The sequence below is a fragment of the Oncorhynchus kisutch genome, linkage group LG6, assembly GCF_002021735.2.
Source record: "Oncorhynchus kisutch isolate 150728-3 linkage group LG6, Okis_V2, whole genome shotgun sequence".
NCBI classification, from domain to species: Eukaryota; Metazoa; Chordata; class Actinopteri; order Salmoniformes; family Salmonidae; genus Oncorhynchus; species Oncorhynchus kisutch.
Window position 1 is genome coordinate 53,644,757 of NC_034179.2, and position 16,612 is coordinate 53,661,368.

The 16,612-nt window shown below is 43.6% G+C and overlaps 1 protein-coding gene across 2 annotated transcripts; it reads right to left on the reverse strand.

Moving 5' to 3' along the window:
* Nucleotides 1-3,475: 3,475 nt before the first annotated feature.
* On the reverse strand, nucleotides 3,476-11,811 carry LOC109892981 (protein YIPF5). 2 transcript variants are annotated; one of them, XM_020485923.2, is made up of 6 exons: nucleotides 11,710-11,811; nucleotides 8,882-9,004; nucleotides 8,485-8,651; nucleotides 5,978-6,123; nucleotides 5,616-5,797; nucleotides 3,476-5,374 (listed from the first exon to the last, which is right to left on the reverse strand). In XM_020485923.2, the coding sequence occupies exons 2-6, from the start codon at nucleotides 8,992-8,994 to the stop codon at nucleotides 5,212-5,214; spliced, it is 771 nt and encodes a 256-aa protein (XP_020341512.1). In that variant the 5' UTR covers nucleotides 8,995-9,004; nucleotides 11,710-11,811; the 3' UTR covers nucleotides 3,476-5,211. The 2 variants fall into 2 exon arrangements, with proteins under 2 accessions (XP_020341512.1, XP_020341513.1); XM_020485924.2 differs by having other exon boundaries at nucleotides 11,701-11,811.
* Between the last annotated feature and the right edge of the window lie 4,801 nt (nucleotides 11,812-16,612).

A 16,612-nucleotide genomic window follows, 5' to 3' on the forward strand; every position in this document is an offset into this window, starting at 1 on the left:
TCAGAAAACATGCAGGGTGGAAGAAACTTGTCTCTGAAAATGAATGATTTAGCAGACGTATTGTAGAGTAAATGTGGAAGATGTGAAAAAAGGTGAACAAATTGTTATCAACAATAACAAGACACCGTGGTCTGACAACATAGATGGAAAATTACTGAGGATAATAGCGGACGATATTGTCACTCCTATATGCCATATCTTAAATTTAAACCTACTAGAAAGTGTGTGCCCTCAGGCCTGGAGGAAAGCAAAAGTTATTCCCTTACCTAAGGATAGTAAAAACCCCTTTACTGGCACAAATAGCCGAACAATCAGCCCGTTGCTGACCCTTTGTAAACTTTCTGAAAAAATTGTGTTTGACCAGATACAATGCTATTACACAGTAAACAAACTGACAACAGACTTTCAGCAAACTTATAGGGAAGGAAATTCAACAAGCACAGCACTTACACAAATGACTGATGATTGTCTGAGAAAAGTAGACGATAAAAATATTGTGAGGACTGTTTTGTTACACTTCAGTACGACTTTTGACATCTTCGATCAGTCTGTTGGTGGAAAAACGTATGTGTTATGGCTTTACACCCCCTGCTAATGGAAGCCTCTCCAACAAAATCTAGGTAGAATCAGGAATTCCCCAAGACAGCTGTCTAGGCCCCTTACCCCTTACTTACAAGCCCTTAAACAACAATGCAGTTCAAGAAATAGTGAAGAGAAATGTTTACAAAAAATGTAATAAAAAGTAACACAGTAAAATAACAATACCTAGGCTATATACAGGGGGTACCGGTACCGAGTCCATGTGCAGGGGTACAGGTTCGTTGAGGTAATCTGTACATGTAGATAGGGATGAAGTCACTATGCATAGTTAATAAACAGTGAGTAGCAGAAGTGTAGAAATAAAGGGGGGAGGGTGGGTCAATGTAAATAATCCGGGTGGCCATTTGATTAATTGTTAAGCAGTCTTATGGCTTGGGGGTAAAAGCTGTTCAGGAGCCTTTTGGACCTAGACTTGGCACTCCGGTACCGCTTGCTGTAGTGTCGCAGACAGAAAAGTCTATGACTTGGGTGACTGGAGTAAATTTTTTGGGCCTTCCTCTGACACCGCCTAGTATATAGGACCTGGATGGCAGGAAGCTTGGCCCCGGTGATGTACTGGGCCGTACACACTACACTCTGTAGCGCCTTACGGTTGGATGCCGAACAGTTGCCATACCAGGCGGTGATGCAACCGATGCTCTCAATGGTGCAGCGTGTAGAACTTTTTGAGGATCTGGGGATACATGTCAAATCCTTTCAGTCTCCTGAGGGGGAAATGGTGTTCTCATGCCCTCTACACAACTATCTTGGTATGTTTGGACCATGATAGTTTGTTAGTGATGTGGACACCAAGGAACTTGACTCTAGATCCGCTCCACTACAGCCTCGTTGATGTGAATGGGGGCATGTTCGGTTCTCCTTTTCCTGTAGTCCACGTTGAGGGAGAGTTGTTGTCAGGGAACCACACTGCCAGGTCTCTGACCTCCTCCCTATAGGCTGTCTCATCATTGTCTGTGATCAGGCCTTCCACTGTTGTGTCGTCAGCAAACTTAATGATGGTGTTGGAGTCGTGCTTGGCCACGCAGTCGTGGGTGAACAGGGAGTACAGGAGGGGACTAAGCACACACCCCTGATGGGCCCCCATATTGAGGATCAGCGTGGCAGATGTGTTGTTGCTTACCCTTATCACCTGGGGGCGGCCTGTCAGGAAGTCCAGGATCCAGTTGCAGAGGGAGGTGTTTAGTCCCAGGGTCCTTAGCTTAGTGATGAGCTTTGTGGGCACAATGGTGTTGAACGCTGAGCTGTAGTTAATTAACAGCATTCTCACATACATGTTCCTTTTGTCCAGGTGGGAAAAGGGCAGTGTGGAGTGCAATTGAGATTGCATCTGTGGATCTGTTGGGGCGGTATGCGAATTGGAGTGGATTTCTGGGATGCTGGTGTTGAGCCATGACCAGCCTTTCACAGCACTTCATAGCTACTGCTGTGAGTGCTACGGGCGGTAGTCATTTAGGCAGGTTACCTGTTGCTTGCCTCAAAACGAGCATAAAATGTATTTAGCTATTCTGGTAGGCCCGGACAAATCATCCACTAAACCCTAAAGCTCAAATAAATATTGTAATGAATAATATGGCAATTGAGCAAGTTGAGGTGACTAAACTGCTTGGAGTAACCCTGGATGGTCAAAACATATTGATACAACAGTAGCTAGGATGGGGAGAAGTCTGTCCACAATAAAGCGCTGCTCAGCACAATCCACGAGGCAGGTCCTACAGGCCTTAGTTTTGCCGAACATGGAATACTGTTCAGTTGTGTGGTCAAGTGCCACAAAGAGGGACTTGGAAAATTTCAATTGGCTTAGAACAGGGCAGAGGGGCTGGCCCTTGGATGTACACAGAGAGCTAACAATAATATGCATGTCAATCTCTCCTGGCTCAAAGTGGAAGAGAGATTGACTTCATCACTACTTGTATTCGTGAGAGGCATTGACATGTTGAATGCACCAAGCTGTTTGCTTGAACTACTGGCACACAGCACGGACACCCATGCATACCCCACAAGACATGCCACCAGGGGTCTCTTCACAGAACAGACTATGGGAGGCGCACTAAATAGAGCCATGACAACATGGAACTCTATTCCACATCAAGTAACAGGCAGTACATTTTGATTAAAAAAATATAAAACTACACCTTATGAAACAGCAGGGACTGTGAAGCAACACAAACATAGGCAGACACATGCATACAAACACACGATAACATACGTACTACACACACAGATTTTGTGTTATAGATATGTGGCAGTAGAGTAGGGGCCTGAGTGCACACACTTAATACGTTGTGAATGTATTGTAATGTTTAAAAAAAATGTATAACTGCCTTAATTTGGCTGGACCCCAGGAAGATTAGCTGCTGCCTTGGCAGTAGCCAATGGGGATACATAAATACAAATACTAATATTATATGATCGTAATTAATCAAATATGATTCATCTCCATATTTCCTATAGAATAATATGGACTGGGATACAAAACAATGACCCATTGCCATCAGGATTGGACATTAGTGTAATTTTCCTTCATTCTGAAAACATAATCCAAACAATTCGTAAAGATCTTCAATCTCTCAACATACAGACTGATGTTATACAGTAGAGCAGGGCTCTTCAATCCAGTTCCTGGAGAACAGTCTTGTTTCGCTGCAACCCTAATCTAGCGCATTGGACTCTAATAATTAGCTTGTTGATAAGCTGTATCAGGTAGGTTACAACTGGGGTTGGAGCGGAAACCTACAGGAGGGTGGCGCTCCAGGACCAGGATGAATGACCACTGCAGTAGAGAAAAATATGGTTTTGGTTCCACCATCCAGTCATTGCAGGATGAACTCCAAAAACCATTGCTTCTGGCTGAAAGCATGAAATAATAATAAAAAAGATGTATCGACCTATATTTTATTTAGATAGTGGCCAATAAAACCACACAAGCACGACGCTTTTCCAATTTATCAAGAATTTCAACATGACAAAAGAACAACATTGGGACTTTTAAGAAGTACAAAACAAATGACACAGTGTATAAATACTTGGCCATAAAAGAGTAGCACTGTAAATGGCTCTTGGTTGCTTGAAATGCAAAGTATTCCCTTGTGTATAGTATGTTGAAATAGAAAAGCACTCAATTTAAATTTTGCATTATTCATTATTCTTAGGAAGACTATATAAAATGGCATCCCTTCAGGGGCTCAGGTTTAGCATAAAAACAAAGTTGTAGGAAAACTGAGAAAAACCACTGATGACCATAAAACCGTGCCTTTCAGGTGACACCTTTGTGCGAAACCAAAATTCACACCCACATTGTAGTCAATCAAAGTGAACAGTAAAAGACTAAAACTATGACAATAGTTATTCAATGCACTCTAGTGTGCCATATAACCCTGCAGCCAAAAAACAAGCTCAACAATGCATCATAGCCTTGAGGTGAAAAACAGAAAACCGATCAAATACAAACTTCATGAGAATAATGGGTAAGAGACTGAAAATCTCCTAGGATCTGTGAGATACTTCTTGTGTGGTTTGACCGGCCTGTAGTACAATACCATTAAACACAGCTGACAGCCTTGTGACGCCTATTCTGTTCGTGAAAAAAATGTGTTTTTGGCGTTTCTAGGGAGTTTTTCCTAGCCACCATGCTTCTACAACTGCATAGCTTGCTGTTTGGGGTTTTAGGGTTTTAGGCTGGGTTTCTGTACAGCACTTTGAGATATCAGCTGATGTAAGAAGGGCTAAATAAATACATTTGATGTGACAGCACAGTAGGCTGGAGCCCTGCAGTGCGGTTTTGATCTTGAACAACAAACTCTCTTACAATAAAATTAAAACCTCACAAATATCTCTTTCTTTTTAAAAATTCATTTTGGACATAACTTGAGTGTGTGCAGTGTGTACACAGCTGTGTCATCGCGCAGGCACTTTGACTGCCCAAAGTTTAGAATCACACAAGCTACAAAACCAACACAGCCCTGATCACATGGGGGAGGGGGGGGTGGGCTGGGAAATACAATTGAGAATGCCACAAGGCAGAGTTTTGGTCAAGCAGCGCCTCATGTTTCAGCAATTTAAATTGTTCTAAGAAAGACCTAACAGGACAGAAAATGGAGTGAAAATGATTGCAGGTTTATAAAACATGTCTTTTCAGAGTTGTAAGGAGACCTCTGAGTACCCAGATGTGTATGTATGAATGAGAGGGCTGTTGATATTAGAGATAGATTAACTATGCAACAAGGTCTTATTCTAACAACTCAATTTCAAGTCACCTGCTTCAGTTGAATAAAATTGAAAATACCTGTGCAAAACATTTTCTGAAGGCCTCAAAGCTAAAAATAAATCTTAGAAACAAAAACAAACAGAATAAAGAACAAGCTTTACATTAAATATAAGATTGCAGTGATCCGTGGATGGGTCCTTAGTCCTGAATCGAAATGGTTTGGAATTGATACTCTACAACTGACCCCTGTCGGCGGGTGTAAAAGTGGAATGAAACTGACAGGGTTTCTGGCCACACCACTGCACTGTGATGTGGGTGCAGCACAGCAGCGCTTCTTACTGGTCCTCAAGTTAGTTGGGTTTGCTGGGCCATTTTCCTGCATGGTGTAGATGACAGACAGAGACAGTTCAGAAGACAGAGATGAGGGCAAACACCCCATAGAGGAGGGCACAGGGGTACGCCACCAGAAGTTGCTGTCCGTCCATGGCCAGGGCCGAGATGAAGATCTTGGAAGCGGAGAAACTGCACCAGCCAATTATCGTGGCTGCGATGATTATTCCAAACATGCCTCTGAAAAAGGTCAAGAAAAGCCAGTTAGATCCGTTGGTAAATTGTTTGGTAAAACAATTGTGCAATTTAAATTGTCCACAAACAAAGAGCATCAAAAGTCAGTCATTTTTCAGTAGCAAAGGCTCATACTATGTTGTGCACCACCTGACACTTACAATCGACAGATCTGCTCTATATAATGTGACAGAGTACTTTCCTAAACTGTCCTAACCTCTATTCTCAGGCCCATGTTTGTTCTTACTGTAAAGAGAAGATGATTCCGAAGCTGGCAAGGAGGATCATGGGTAGAAGGCAGTAGCCCAGTACACTGGCGACACAGCCAAACGACACACCTGTCATGCTCATTAGGTTGAGGAGACAGTACATCCCCAGGCAGCCGATGACGCTGATGCCATACACATAGCCAAACTGGATCTTTCCTGTCTGTAGCAGATAGACAGAGACAGGAACAGGAACATATTGACAACTCATCAGCCATCTGCATTTACAGTAATTTCTTCCCAAGGCAGACAATGCTATTGCACAAGGTATAATGACAAATACATACAGATACCATGTAAGTGTTCAAGTGCTGTACTACATCAGTAATAGAATAGTTCTTACCAGAAGTAAGGTGGCGCCGAAGGCCAGACAGAACACCATGGGCCCAGCCAGGTCAGTCTCGTTCATAATGTTACCATCTGCTGCCTTCATGGGGTGGAGCACTGTCAGGGTCTTCTGCCAGATGTGGTCAAAGTTAATGCCCAATTCTGTGAGGTAGAGCAAAAGCATGAAATTATATTAAAGCAATGTCAGATATAAGTGAAAGGGTTGGTTGAGAGAAGGGGCAACTCATTCTTACAATATAGTCAGAAAAAAAGAGAATCATAATTCTCTATACCTCCTAGAATGACACTTCTCAGTTTAATAAGGAAATGACAAGCAACAAAAACATTTATTTTGTATCAAGAGAACATTTCTTTCACTATGACATACCAATGTATCAGATGAATGCTCATCTCCAAAATAAGACCTTACTTGGAGTAATTTATTAGCTTAGCAGGATGGCCCTGGTGATCCCTGACTGCTGACCCATTTAGTGCACACAACTGGGTCACTCTACTGGTTTAACTAGGTCTTCTTGTCACAGGGGAGGGCAACATGGACACGTATCCCACTAAACCCATCATAGTGCTCCCATCGAGATGTATAGAGATCACAACTTTGCATCTGTCCCGTTATGGCATCTGAGCATGTGGGCAGCGCCATTGAGGCCATCTCAAGTTTGCTCACAAGTATAATTAATTGACTGATCCCTCCTGATGACCTGGATGGAATTATGTGATCCTTCCTTAAACCATAGGAAGTCAATACACAGTTAACCACTTCAAAATGGTGAAAGTCCTTAATGGTGCTGCCCATGCTAAAATGGGCTTTTGGGCACTGGAGTCCTCTATAGATCTTGATGTGCTCCCAAGGCAAAAGGATCTGACTTGTTCATTTCTCTAGTGGGAATGTGGACAATCAGAGCCCAAGGCGGTATATGGCTGGGAAAACATACTGTACCTCAACCTTGGGATGGAATACACTATATATACAAAGTATGTGGACATCGCTTCAAATGAGTGGATTCAGCTATTTCTGCCACACCCGTTGCTGACAGGTGTATAAAATCGAGCACACAGACAAATATTGGCAGAAGAATGGCCTTACTGAAGAGGTTATCGCATTTCAAATGTGGCAAGGCCATAGGATGGTGCCACATCATACAAGTCAGTTCGTCAAATGTCTGCCCTGCTAGAGCTGCCACGGTCAAAGGTAAATGCTGTTATTGTGAAGTGGAAAGGAGCAACAATGGCACAACCGCGAAGTGGTCTGCCACACAAGCTCGCAGAATGGGACCGCCGACTGCTGAAGCGCATAAAAATAGTCTGTCCTCGGTTGCAACACTCACTACCTAGTTCCAAACTGCCTCGAAGCAACGTCAACACAGAAACTGTTCGTTGGGAGCTTCATGCAATGGGTTTCCATGGGCGAGAAGTCGCACACAAGCTTAAGATAAACATTGTCAATGAAAAGCATCGGCTGGAGTGGTGGTGGAGGAATAATGGTCTGGGGCTGTTGTTCCATGGTCTGGGCTAAGCCCCTTAGTTCCAGTGAAGGGAAATCATAACGCTACAGCATACAACGAGATTCTAGATTATTCTGTGCTTCCAACTTTGTGGCAACCGTTTGGGGAAGGCCCTTTCCTGTTTCAGCAGGAAACCCCCGTGCACAAAGTGAGGTCCATACAGAAATGGTTTGTTGTGTGGAAGAACTTGACTGGACTGCACAGAGCCCTGAACTCAACCCCAGAGCATGTGTCCACATACACTACATGACCAAAAAGTATGCTAGGCTAGGTAATGCTATATCCACCCATTGGATTCCATGAAAATGCAATGCCTAGGGTTGGGGTGAGTATCTACCAAAAGTCTAGTTGAATCCGATGGGTTGCATTAGCTAACCTAGCATGTTGACAAAAACGGAAGACAAATATTTCAATCTTCTTGATTCACCTTCCATCGTTTTGATTAGGAGCTATATTCAATCTATTGCTGAAGGGTTACAGATCGCACAATAGAAATGTAAAGGTAATTTCCGATTGAGTTACCAGAGCCTGCAGTCTCCACTAATGCGGGAAATTTCCATTTTAATCACGCTGTAACACAGAACTTCCGTGATACAGATGAAATAGAGCCCTAGGAGTACGACATATTCCATCCCTGGATTGAGGACCATATACTGTGCTGGGCTCTGGCTGTCCATAACCCGGCATAGCACTGATCCGACTCGAGAGAAATGAACGAGAGTTGGATCCTTTTGGCTATGTGCTCCCCTGACCACTCATACCTTGAGAAATGTGTCTTCATTCCCCCAATCCCTAGTATGAAGCTCCTATGCTTCAGAGTAAGTCAGAGGTAAAGATCAAATCTAATAGCTCCACCTGGCTTCAACTAGCCAATCCTCTCAGATCAACAAAAGTGCTTAGGGAGGTAGAGGGAAAAAAGCTTGATTTGTGATCAAGCAATTGAGTTAGCATTCTTTACCACCCCTTTCCCTATGGAGTCTCACCACTTGGTTATCCTTACCCTCCAGCAGCGGGGGCTCGTCATCAAAGCTGCTGCCGTACATGGACTGTGTGGGGGAAGGTGTGAAGGCTGGTGTGGGTTGGTAGATCTGGCCTGTGTAGGGCTGCTGGGGTTGCATCATCCCTGGGGCTGAGTATCCCATCGGTTGGGAGTAGTCATACTGACCCCTAGGGGGGGGGGAAACATAAGCACACTTCTCAGAAAACCTTCATGGCTTTGTTAAAAACACTATGACTCAGGCTAGTAAGCAACACATAGGGAACAATACTAACAAAACAGGTCATTGAGGGAAAAATGCATTGTTTTCAAATTGTTGATAGGCATGTGTATTTTCAGAGCACGGTGAGTTACAGAGTAACTGGGGTCAATGCAATTTTAACAAGTTGACAAAACGTACTGTTTGTAGGGGTCTTCTGTGTTACTGTAGCCATATCCAGCAGGTTGGCCTTGGTCATCTACACTGTAGCTGGACTGGTAGAAATCTGTGTTGAAGTTGTCAAACCCTGCCATTTTTGACCGTCTGCAAAAAATAAATAGTTCATGAGCATTGTACAGCTAGAGAAGAAAATTGTGTAAACAGTATTCAATTGATGGCTAGTTTAGCACCACTTGATGCATTGGTATCTGGGAAGTTAGTGTGTATTGCTGCCCTTATTCCTGGTATGTTTCTTTTCATGTAGATACGTTTGCTCGCTAGAAATGTAGCATCAAGGGGAAAGCCATTCGATGCACCAAATATACTTGCCCATGTCATCTGTGGCTAGACAGTCGACGCCTGATGCCTTTGCCTTGATGATAGCTTTGTACACTCTTCGCATTTGCTCAACCAGCTTCATGCGGTAGTCACCAGGAATGAATTTCAATTAACAGGTGTGCCTTGTTAAAAGTAAATGTGTGAAATTTCTTTCCTTCTTAATGCGTTTAAGCCAATCAGTTGTGTTGTGACATGGTAGGGGTGGTATATAGGGTTGCAAAATTCCAGGAACTAAATTTCCAGGTTTTCCAGAAATCCCATTTGTTAGTATCCTGGATTTCCTGTTTATTCTAGTTTTCCTACCAGGATTTCTGGAAAACCTGGGAATTTTGCAACCCTAGGTGTATACAGAAGATATCCCTATTTGGTGAAAGACCAAGTCCATATTATGACAAGAACAGCTCAAATAAGCAAAGAGAAACAACAGTCCATCCTTACTTTAAGACATGGTAAGTCAATGCGGAAAATGAAGAAATTCAAGTAACAGACATCAACTGTTCAGAGGAGACTGTGTGAATCGGGCCATGGTTGATTTGCTGCAAAGAAAACACTACTAAAGGGCACCAATAAGAAGAAGAGACTTGCTTGGGCCAAGAAACACGAGCAATGGACATTAGACCGGTGGAAACCTGTCCTTTGATCTGATGCGTCCAAATTTAGATTTTTAGTTCCAACCACCGTGTCGTTGAGACACAGAGTAGGCGAACGGATGATCTCAGTATGTGTGGTTCTCACAGTGAAGCATGGAGGAGCTGTGATGGTGACACTGCCTGTGATTAATTTAGAATTCAAGGCACACTTAAACAGCATGGCTACCACAGCGATACGCCATCCCATCTGGTTTGCGCTTAGTGGGACTATAATTAGATGTTCAACAGGACAATGAAGCAACACACCTCCAAGCTGTGTAAGGGCTATTTGACCAAGGAGGAGAGTGATGGAGTCCTTCATCAGATGACCTAGCCTCCACAATCACCCGACCTCAACCCAACTGAGATGGTTTGGGATGAGTTGGACTGCTGAGTGCTGGAAAAGCATCCAACAAGTATTCAGCATATGGGAACTCCTTCAAGAGACTGTTGGAAAAGCATTCTCATGAAGCTGGTTGAGAGAATGCCAAGAGTGTGCAAAGCTGTCAAGGCAAAGGGTGGCTACTTTGAATATAAAATATATTTTGATTAGTTTAACACTTTTTTGGTTACTACATGATACCATGTGTGTTATTTCATAGTTGAGATGTAGAATGTATTAAATAGTAAGTATATTTAACCCCTTTTCGCTGGTTCTGTATGTAAATATCATTTATTTTTATTTTTAATACATTTGCTAAAATGTCTATACCTGTTGTTGCTTTGTCATTATGGGGTATTGTGTGTACATCGATGAGGGGGGAAAACAATTTAATACATTTTAGAATAAGGCTGTAACGTAACAAAATATGGAAAAAGTCAAGGGGTCTGAATACTTTCCAAATGCACTGTATTTATGACAATGTAAAACAATACAACCACGCATGTAGATAGTACATTTAATATCATCAAGGATGACAAAAGTTAGACAACTTATTTCCATTGTGGCGACTTCATACCCCTCCACAACTGACGTGTAGCACCCACGTTGGTGATGCCTCTGCTACAGCGCAGAAAGCCCACCACACATCAGTCTAGAACAGTAGTCATCTCCACTACGAGCTCTGACACTTTCAGAATGGGGGTCAGGTCTTTGATCAAGCAACCGGGGCTGAGATGCATCTTTTAAACGCAAACTTCAGCCATCTAATAATTTAGCGAAGCCAGACAAGTCAACATGCCATCAGTCCTGCAACTCCGTGGATATAAATAACCAGATATCCAAACAACTTATTAAAAACAAAAACGCTGATTAAGAAACACTTTAATAACAAATATGTAGCTACAACATTTACAGAGTTCGTTGTTTAGGCTGCTTTACAACGCCATGGCAACCACACAAACAACGTTAACCTAACGTTAGCTAGCTGGCAAGCACGTTTGTTAAACAGGTGAGGCAATATTTGATTAAATAATTTGCCTTCTAACGTTAGCTGGTTAGCTAGCTAGGTTCCTAAAACTGGTATTTAATGTCAGCTAGCTAACTAGCCAAATGTATTCCAGGTTAGCTAGCTAACTGGACGCCTAACTAGTTTACGTAGACAATCAGGGTGGCTAGCTAACGTTGGCTAGCTAGTAAGCTAGAGCAGACTAATAAAGGAATGCAGCCTGTTAATTTACCCCACTGATTACCATACTGCACTACCTATAGTATCAGTCTGGAAATGATATCTAGTTACAATTGACATCCGTGCAGTTATAATGTAACGTTAAGCTCGCGGGATCAGGCGGCTTCGCGACGCTAAAATGAATGTGGGCCCTCGACACAATATTTAACCAAGCTATAAAAAAAAGTGTTTTACTATTACATGGATCTTACTAAGCAATACTAACCGCTGTTACCTGCAACGATGAACAATTCAACACTGGACTCCGCCAACTTCGTTGCTAGATACGTGTCAAGAGAAAACTAAAGGAATGTTTTCCGGGTCTTCTTCTTCTATGGTATTTGGCGGTCAGGAAATATACGTTAGAGGTGCATGGTGCCACCTACTGTGTGGGGTGAAAACCGGGGAACTTGGACGCAGAAAAACAGGGAAATAGGGAAAGGGTGAAGAAGGTTGGATGGGGAGCGTCGCTACTCATTTATCACCCCCATTACCTCCATTCACAATGTCAAGTTTCTTATATTTCTTGATGATTTGACTTGTACAATTTATCACCTATGCAATAAACGCAACAAAATCCACCTTCACTATCAGTACTTCAGGATCCCTTAATCGATGAAAAAACACTTTCTGCAGGCTGAGGGGCATTTATTGCACTTGCTCCTTCAGCTATTTGCACTGCCTCTGCATAGGAGACCTGGTGGACAGCCCAGATATTTGCTACTTCAACCTCCTTCGCCCTTACCGGGCACTCCTGGAGGTTTGGAGCATGGTTCTCACCACAATGGCACACTGTATCCACTGATTCTTCCACAACATATTTATTCCATCTGCACAAACTTGCCATGTGGCCAAACATTTTACATTTAAGACACTAAAATTAAAAAATGTTTCAACAAAAAAAATAGAGAAATATCACATTTACAAAAGTATTGTGGTAAAAGTATTCAGACCCTTTACTCAGTACTTGGTTGAAGCACCTTTGGCAGCGATTACAGCCTCAAGTCTTCTTGGGTGTGACGCTACAACTTGGCACGCCTGTATTTGGGGAGTTTCTGCCAATCTCCTCTGGAGATCCTCTCATGCTCTGTCAAGGTTGGATGGGGAAAGTCGCTGCACAGATATTTTCTGGTCTCCGCAGAAATGTTCAATCTAGTTCAAGTCCGGGCTCTGGCTAGGCCACTCAAGGACATTCAGAGGCTGTTGTGCCTTTTACTGAGGAGTGGCTTCCGTCTGGCCACTCTACCTTAAAGGTCTGATTGGTGGAGTGCTGCAGAGATGGTTGTCCTTCTGGAAGGTTCTCCCATCTCCACAGAGGAGCTCTCGAGCTCTGTCAGAGTGACCATTGGGTTCTTGTTCACCTCTCCTGATTTCTCAGTTTGGCCAGGCTGCCAACTCTAGGAAGTGTATTGGTAGTTCCAAACTTCTTCCATTTAAGAATGATGGAGGCTACTGTGTTCTTCAGGACCTTTAATGCTGCAGGCATTTTTTTGGTACCCTTCTCCCAGATCTGTGTCTTCACACAATCCTGTCTCGACACACTATGGACAATTTCTTCAACCTCATGGCTTGGCTTTTGCTCTTACATGCACTGTCAACTGCAGGACCTTATATAGACAGGTGTGTACCTGTCCAATCAATTGAACTTATCACAGCTGTAGAAACATCTCAAGGATGATCAATGGAAACAGGATGCACCTGAGCTCAATTTCGGATCTCATAGCAAAGGGTCTGAATACTCATGTCAATCATTTATACATGTTTTTTATTTGTAGGAATTTGCAAGCATTTCAAAAAATTGTTTTCACTTTGCCATTATGCGGTATTGTGTGTTTAAAAAAATATATTAATTAACCTTTATTTAACTAGGCAAGTCAGTTATTTACAATGATGGCCTACCCCCGGCCAAACCTGGACGATGCTGGGCCAATTGTACCCCGCCCTATGGGACTCCCAATCACAGCCGGTTGTGATACAGCCTGGATTCAAACCAGGGTGTCTGTAGTGATGCCTCATGCACTGAGATACAGTGCCTTAGACCGCCGCGCAACTCAGGGATTTTTTCTGAAGGCACTGTATGTACATAAGTATGTGGACACCCCTTTAAATGAGTGGATTTGGCTATTTCAGCCACAACCGTTGCTGACAGGTGTATAAAATTGAGCACACAGCCATGCAATCGTCATAGACAATCATTGGTAGTAGAATGGCCTTACTGAAGCGCTCAGTGACGTTCAACCTGGCACCGTCATAGGATGCGTGGAAGAAATATCAGCACAATAAATGTTCGTCGGGGGCTTCATGAAATGCGTTTCCATGGCCGAACAGCCGCACACAAGCCTAAGATCACCATGCGCAATACCAATTGTCGGCTTGAGAGGTGTAAAGATCGCTGCTGTTAGACTCTGGAGCAGTGGAAATGTGTTTTCTGAAGTGATGAATCACGCTTCAACATCTGGCAGTCTGATGGACGATTCTGGGTTTGGCGGTTGCCAGGATGTAAAGTTTGGTGTAGAAATAATGCTCTGGTGCTGTTTTTCATGGTTCGGGCTATGCCCCCTAGTTCTAGTAAATGGAAATCTCAAAGCTACAGCATACAATGACATGCTAGAGAATTCTGTGCTTCCAACTTTGTGGTAACAGTTTGGGGAAGGCCCTTTCCTGTTTCAGCATGACAACGCCCCCGTGCGCAAAGCAAGATCCATCCAGAAATGTTTTTTTGAGATCGATGTGGAAGAACTTGACTGGCCTGCATAATACAGTATACTACAGTAATGTCTGCAATAACACTACTGTAAATACTACAGTAAAGTCCGCAGAAACACTACAGTGAATACTATAGAATATGAATAAGGTAATACTACACAGTATTTTTACGATATTATACTATAGTATATGTTATCTGGGGAAGCCCATAGACTTTTTGCCATTTGGCTCATAATAAGTCAGTCTTGATTTTTCCAGTAAACCTACAGATCACATGTATAATCTACAGTTAATTTTAATTAATGGTTTCTTTAGAACCTTATTGGATTCAGTCCCATCAGCCATCTTTCTCCTCCCTTACCTCTTCAATGAAGATCTTAGAGGCCTCTACATTATAGACAAGGTATCAGTATGAAAAGTGTTTTCAATGGTGAATTGTTTTTTCATTCACATTTACCACAAAAAAAGGTATGAACACTGATATCCATTTTTCTGTCCATTGCGGTATGACTACATATGCGGAAGAGTATTACAGTGACCCACCTCTTAAATTGTTTCAGCTGAAAGACGATGGCCAGAGCTTACCCACGATGTTGCACAACGATTTAAGTCAATAGGTCATCATTTTAGTCCAAGAATTATATATTTTGGATTGAAGTGACACATCTGAACTGCCCACTTCTGTCACACCCTGATCTGTTTCACCTGTTTTGTGCTATATTTTGGATTGAAGTGACAAATCTGAACTGCCCACTTCTGTCACACCCTGACCTGTTTCACCTGTTTTGTGCTATATTTTGGATTGAAGTGACAAATCTGAACTGCCCACTTCTGTCACACCCTGACCTGTTTCGCTCATTTTCCCCATTATCCCCTATGCATTTATACCTGTGTTTTCTGTTTGTCTGTTGCCAGTTTGTCTGGTCTCGTCAAGCCTACCAGCGTGTTTTTCCCGTACTCCTGTTCGCTCTAGTCCCTGTTTTCTAGTTCTTCCGGTTCCAACCTATTCTACCTGTCCTGACCCCGAGCCTGCCTGCCGTCCTGTACCTATCAGACTCGGACCTGGTTACGAACCTCTGCCTGTCCTGACCCCGAGCCTGCCTGCCGCCCTGTACCTATCAGACTCAGACCTGGTTAAGAACCTCTGCCTGTTCTCGACCTGCCCTTTGCCCGCCACCTGTGGTTTTATTAAACTACTCTGTATATTGAACCTTCCGTCTCCTGTGTCTGCATCTGGGTCATATCCTGAGCCATGTTAGTGTAACCGATGTGAAATGGCTAGCTAGTAAGCGGTGGTGCGCGCTAATAGCGTTTCAATCGGAGACGTCACTCGCTTTGAGACCTTGAAGTAGTGGTTCCCCTTGCTCTGCAAGGGCTGCGGCTTTTGTGGAGCGATGGTGTCACGACTTCTACCGAAGGTAACTCCTCTCCCTGCTCGGGCGGGGCTCGGCGCTCGGCGTCGCCGGTCTACTAGCCGCTACCGATCCCTTTTTCTTTTTCTGGTTGTTTTGTCTGTGTTCCTTTTCACACCTGGTTTTCAATTGCTTTGATTTCTGTGGGTATATAGGGCACCTGTTACCTGCCGTAATTCGTGCAGGATTAGACTTGTGTGTATTGCGCTCAATTGTATTTGATGTTTGTTGTTTTTTCGCTATTACGCACGTGTATGTAAAGTGTCGGAACTGTGTTTGTTCCTCCGTGCGTTTGCACGAGTTTCTGAGTATTCGAGAGCGTAGTTTTGGGATTTTTGTCTGTGCCGTTTTGTATTGGTGGACTATATTATTAAACACGCTTCTCAGACATCCCTGCTCTCCTGCGCCTGACTCCTACACCTCTCACCAAGACGCATGTTATCACAGATGGGTAATGATGCATCGTGAGTGACCGTTGTCTGTGTGCAGAGGGTCCCTGGTTCGAGCTAGGGTAGGGGCAAGGGGACAGACTAAAGTTATACTGTTACATTAGTATGAACTGGCCATGACTGACACAGCAGACTCGGGGGGGCCACCATTTTCTCTAAATTGGAACTGCGGAAAGCCTACTATCTGGTGAGGATACAGGTATTCCACTCCTGACGAGTGGAAGACAGCCTTCAACACGACTAGTGGATGCTACAAATACCTGGTGATGCCATTCGGTCTGACCAACGCTCCTGCTGTCTTCAAGGCCCTGGTTAACGACGTCCTCTGCAGCATTGTTGAACTGGTTCGTGCTCGTCTACCTGGACGACATCCTCGTCTTTTCCCACTCAGCTCAAGAAGACATTCTCCACGTCCGACAAGTCCTCCAGCGTCTCCTATAGAACCAACTTTTTGTTCAAGCAGAAAAATGCGAATTCCATTGCTCCCCCATGACCCCCCCCCCCCCTTTCAGCACTCACCTCTCCCAAGGTCCCGTTCACGTGGTCCCCAGCTGCTGACCGGGCGCTCCTG

Bases quoted from the DNA above. Each gene is read 5' to 3' on its own strand.
- LOC109892981 (XM_020485923.2), bottom strand. From the start codon at position 8,994: ATGGCAGGGTTTGACAACTTCAACACAGATTTCTACCAGTCCAGCTAC. The intron at 8,652-8,881 runs GTACGTTTTGTC...CCCCCCCCCTAG, and splicing joins ACAGAAGACCCCTACAAACA to GGGTCAGTATGACTACTCCC. The intron at 5,375-5,615 runs GTAAGAACAAAC...GACCTTTTTCAG, and splicing joins GGAATCATCTTCTCTTTACA to AGGCATGTTTGGAATAATCA.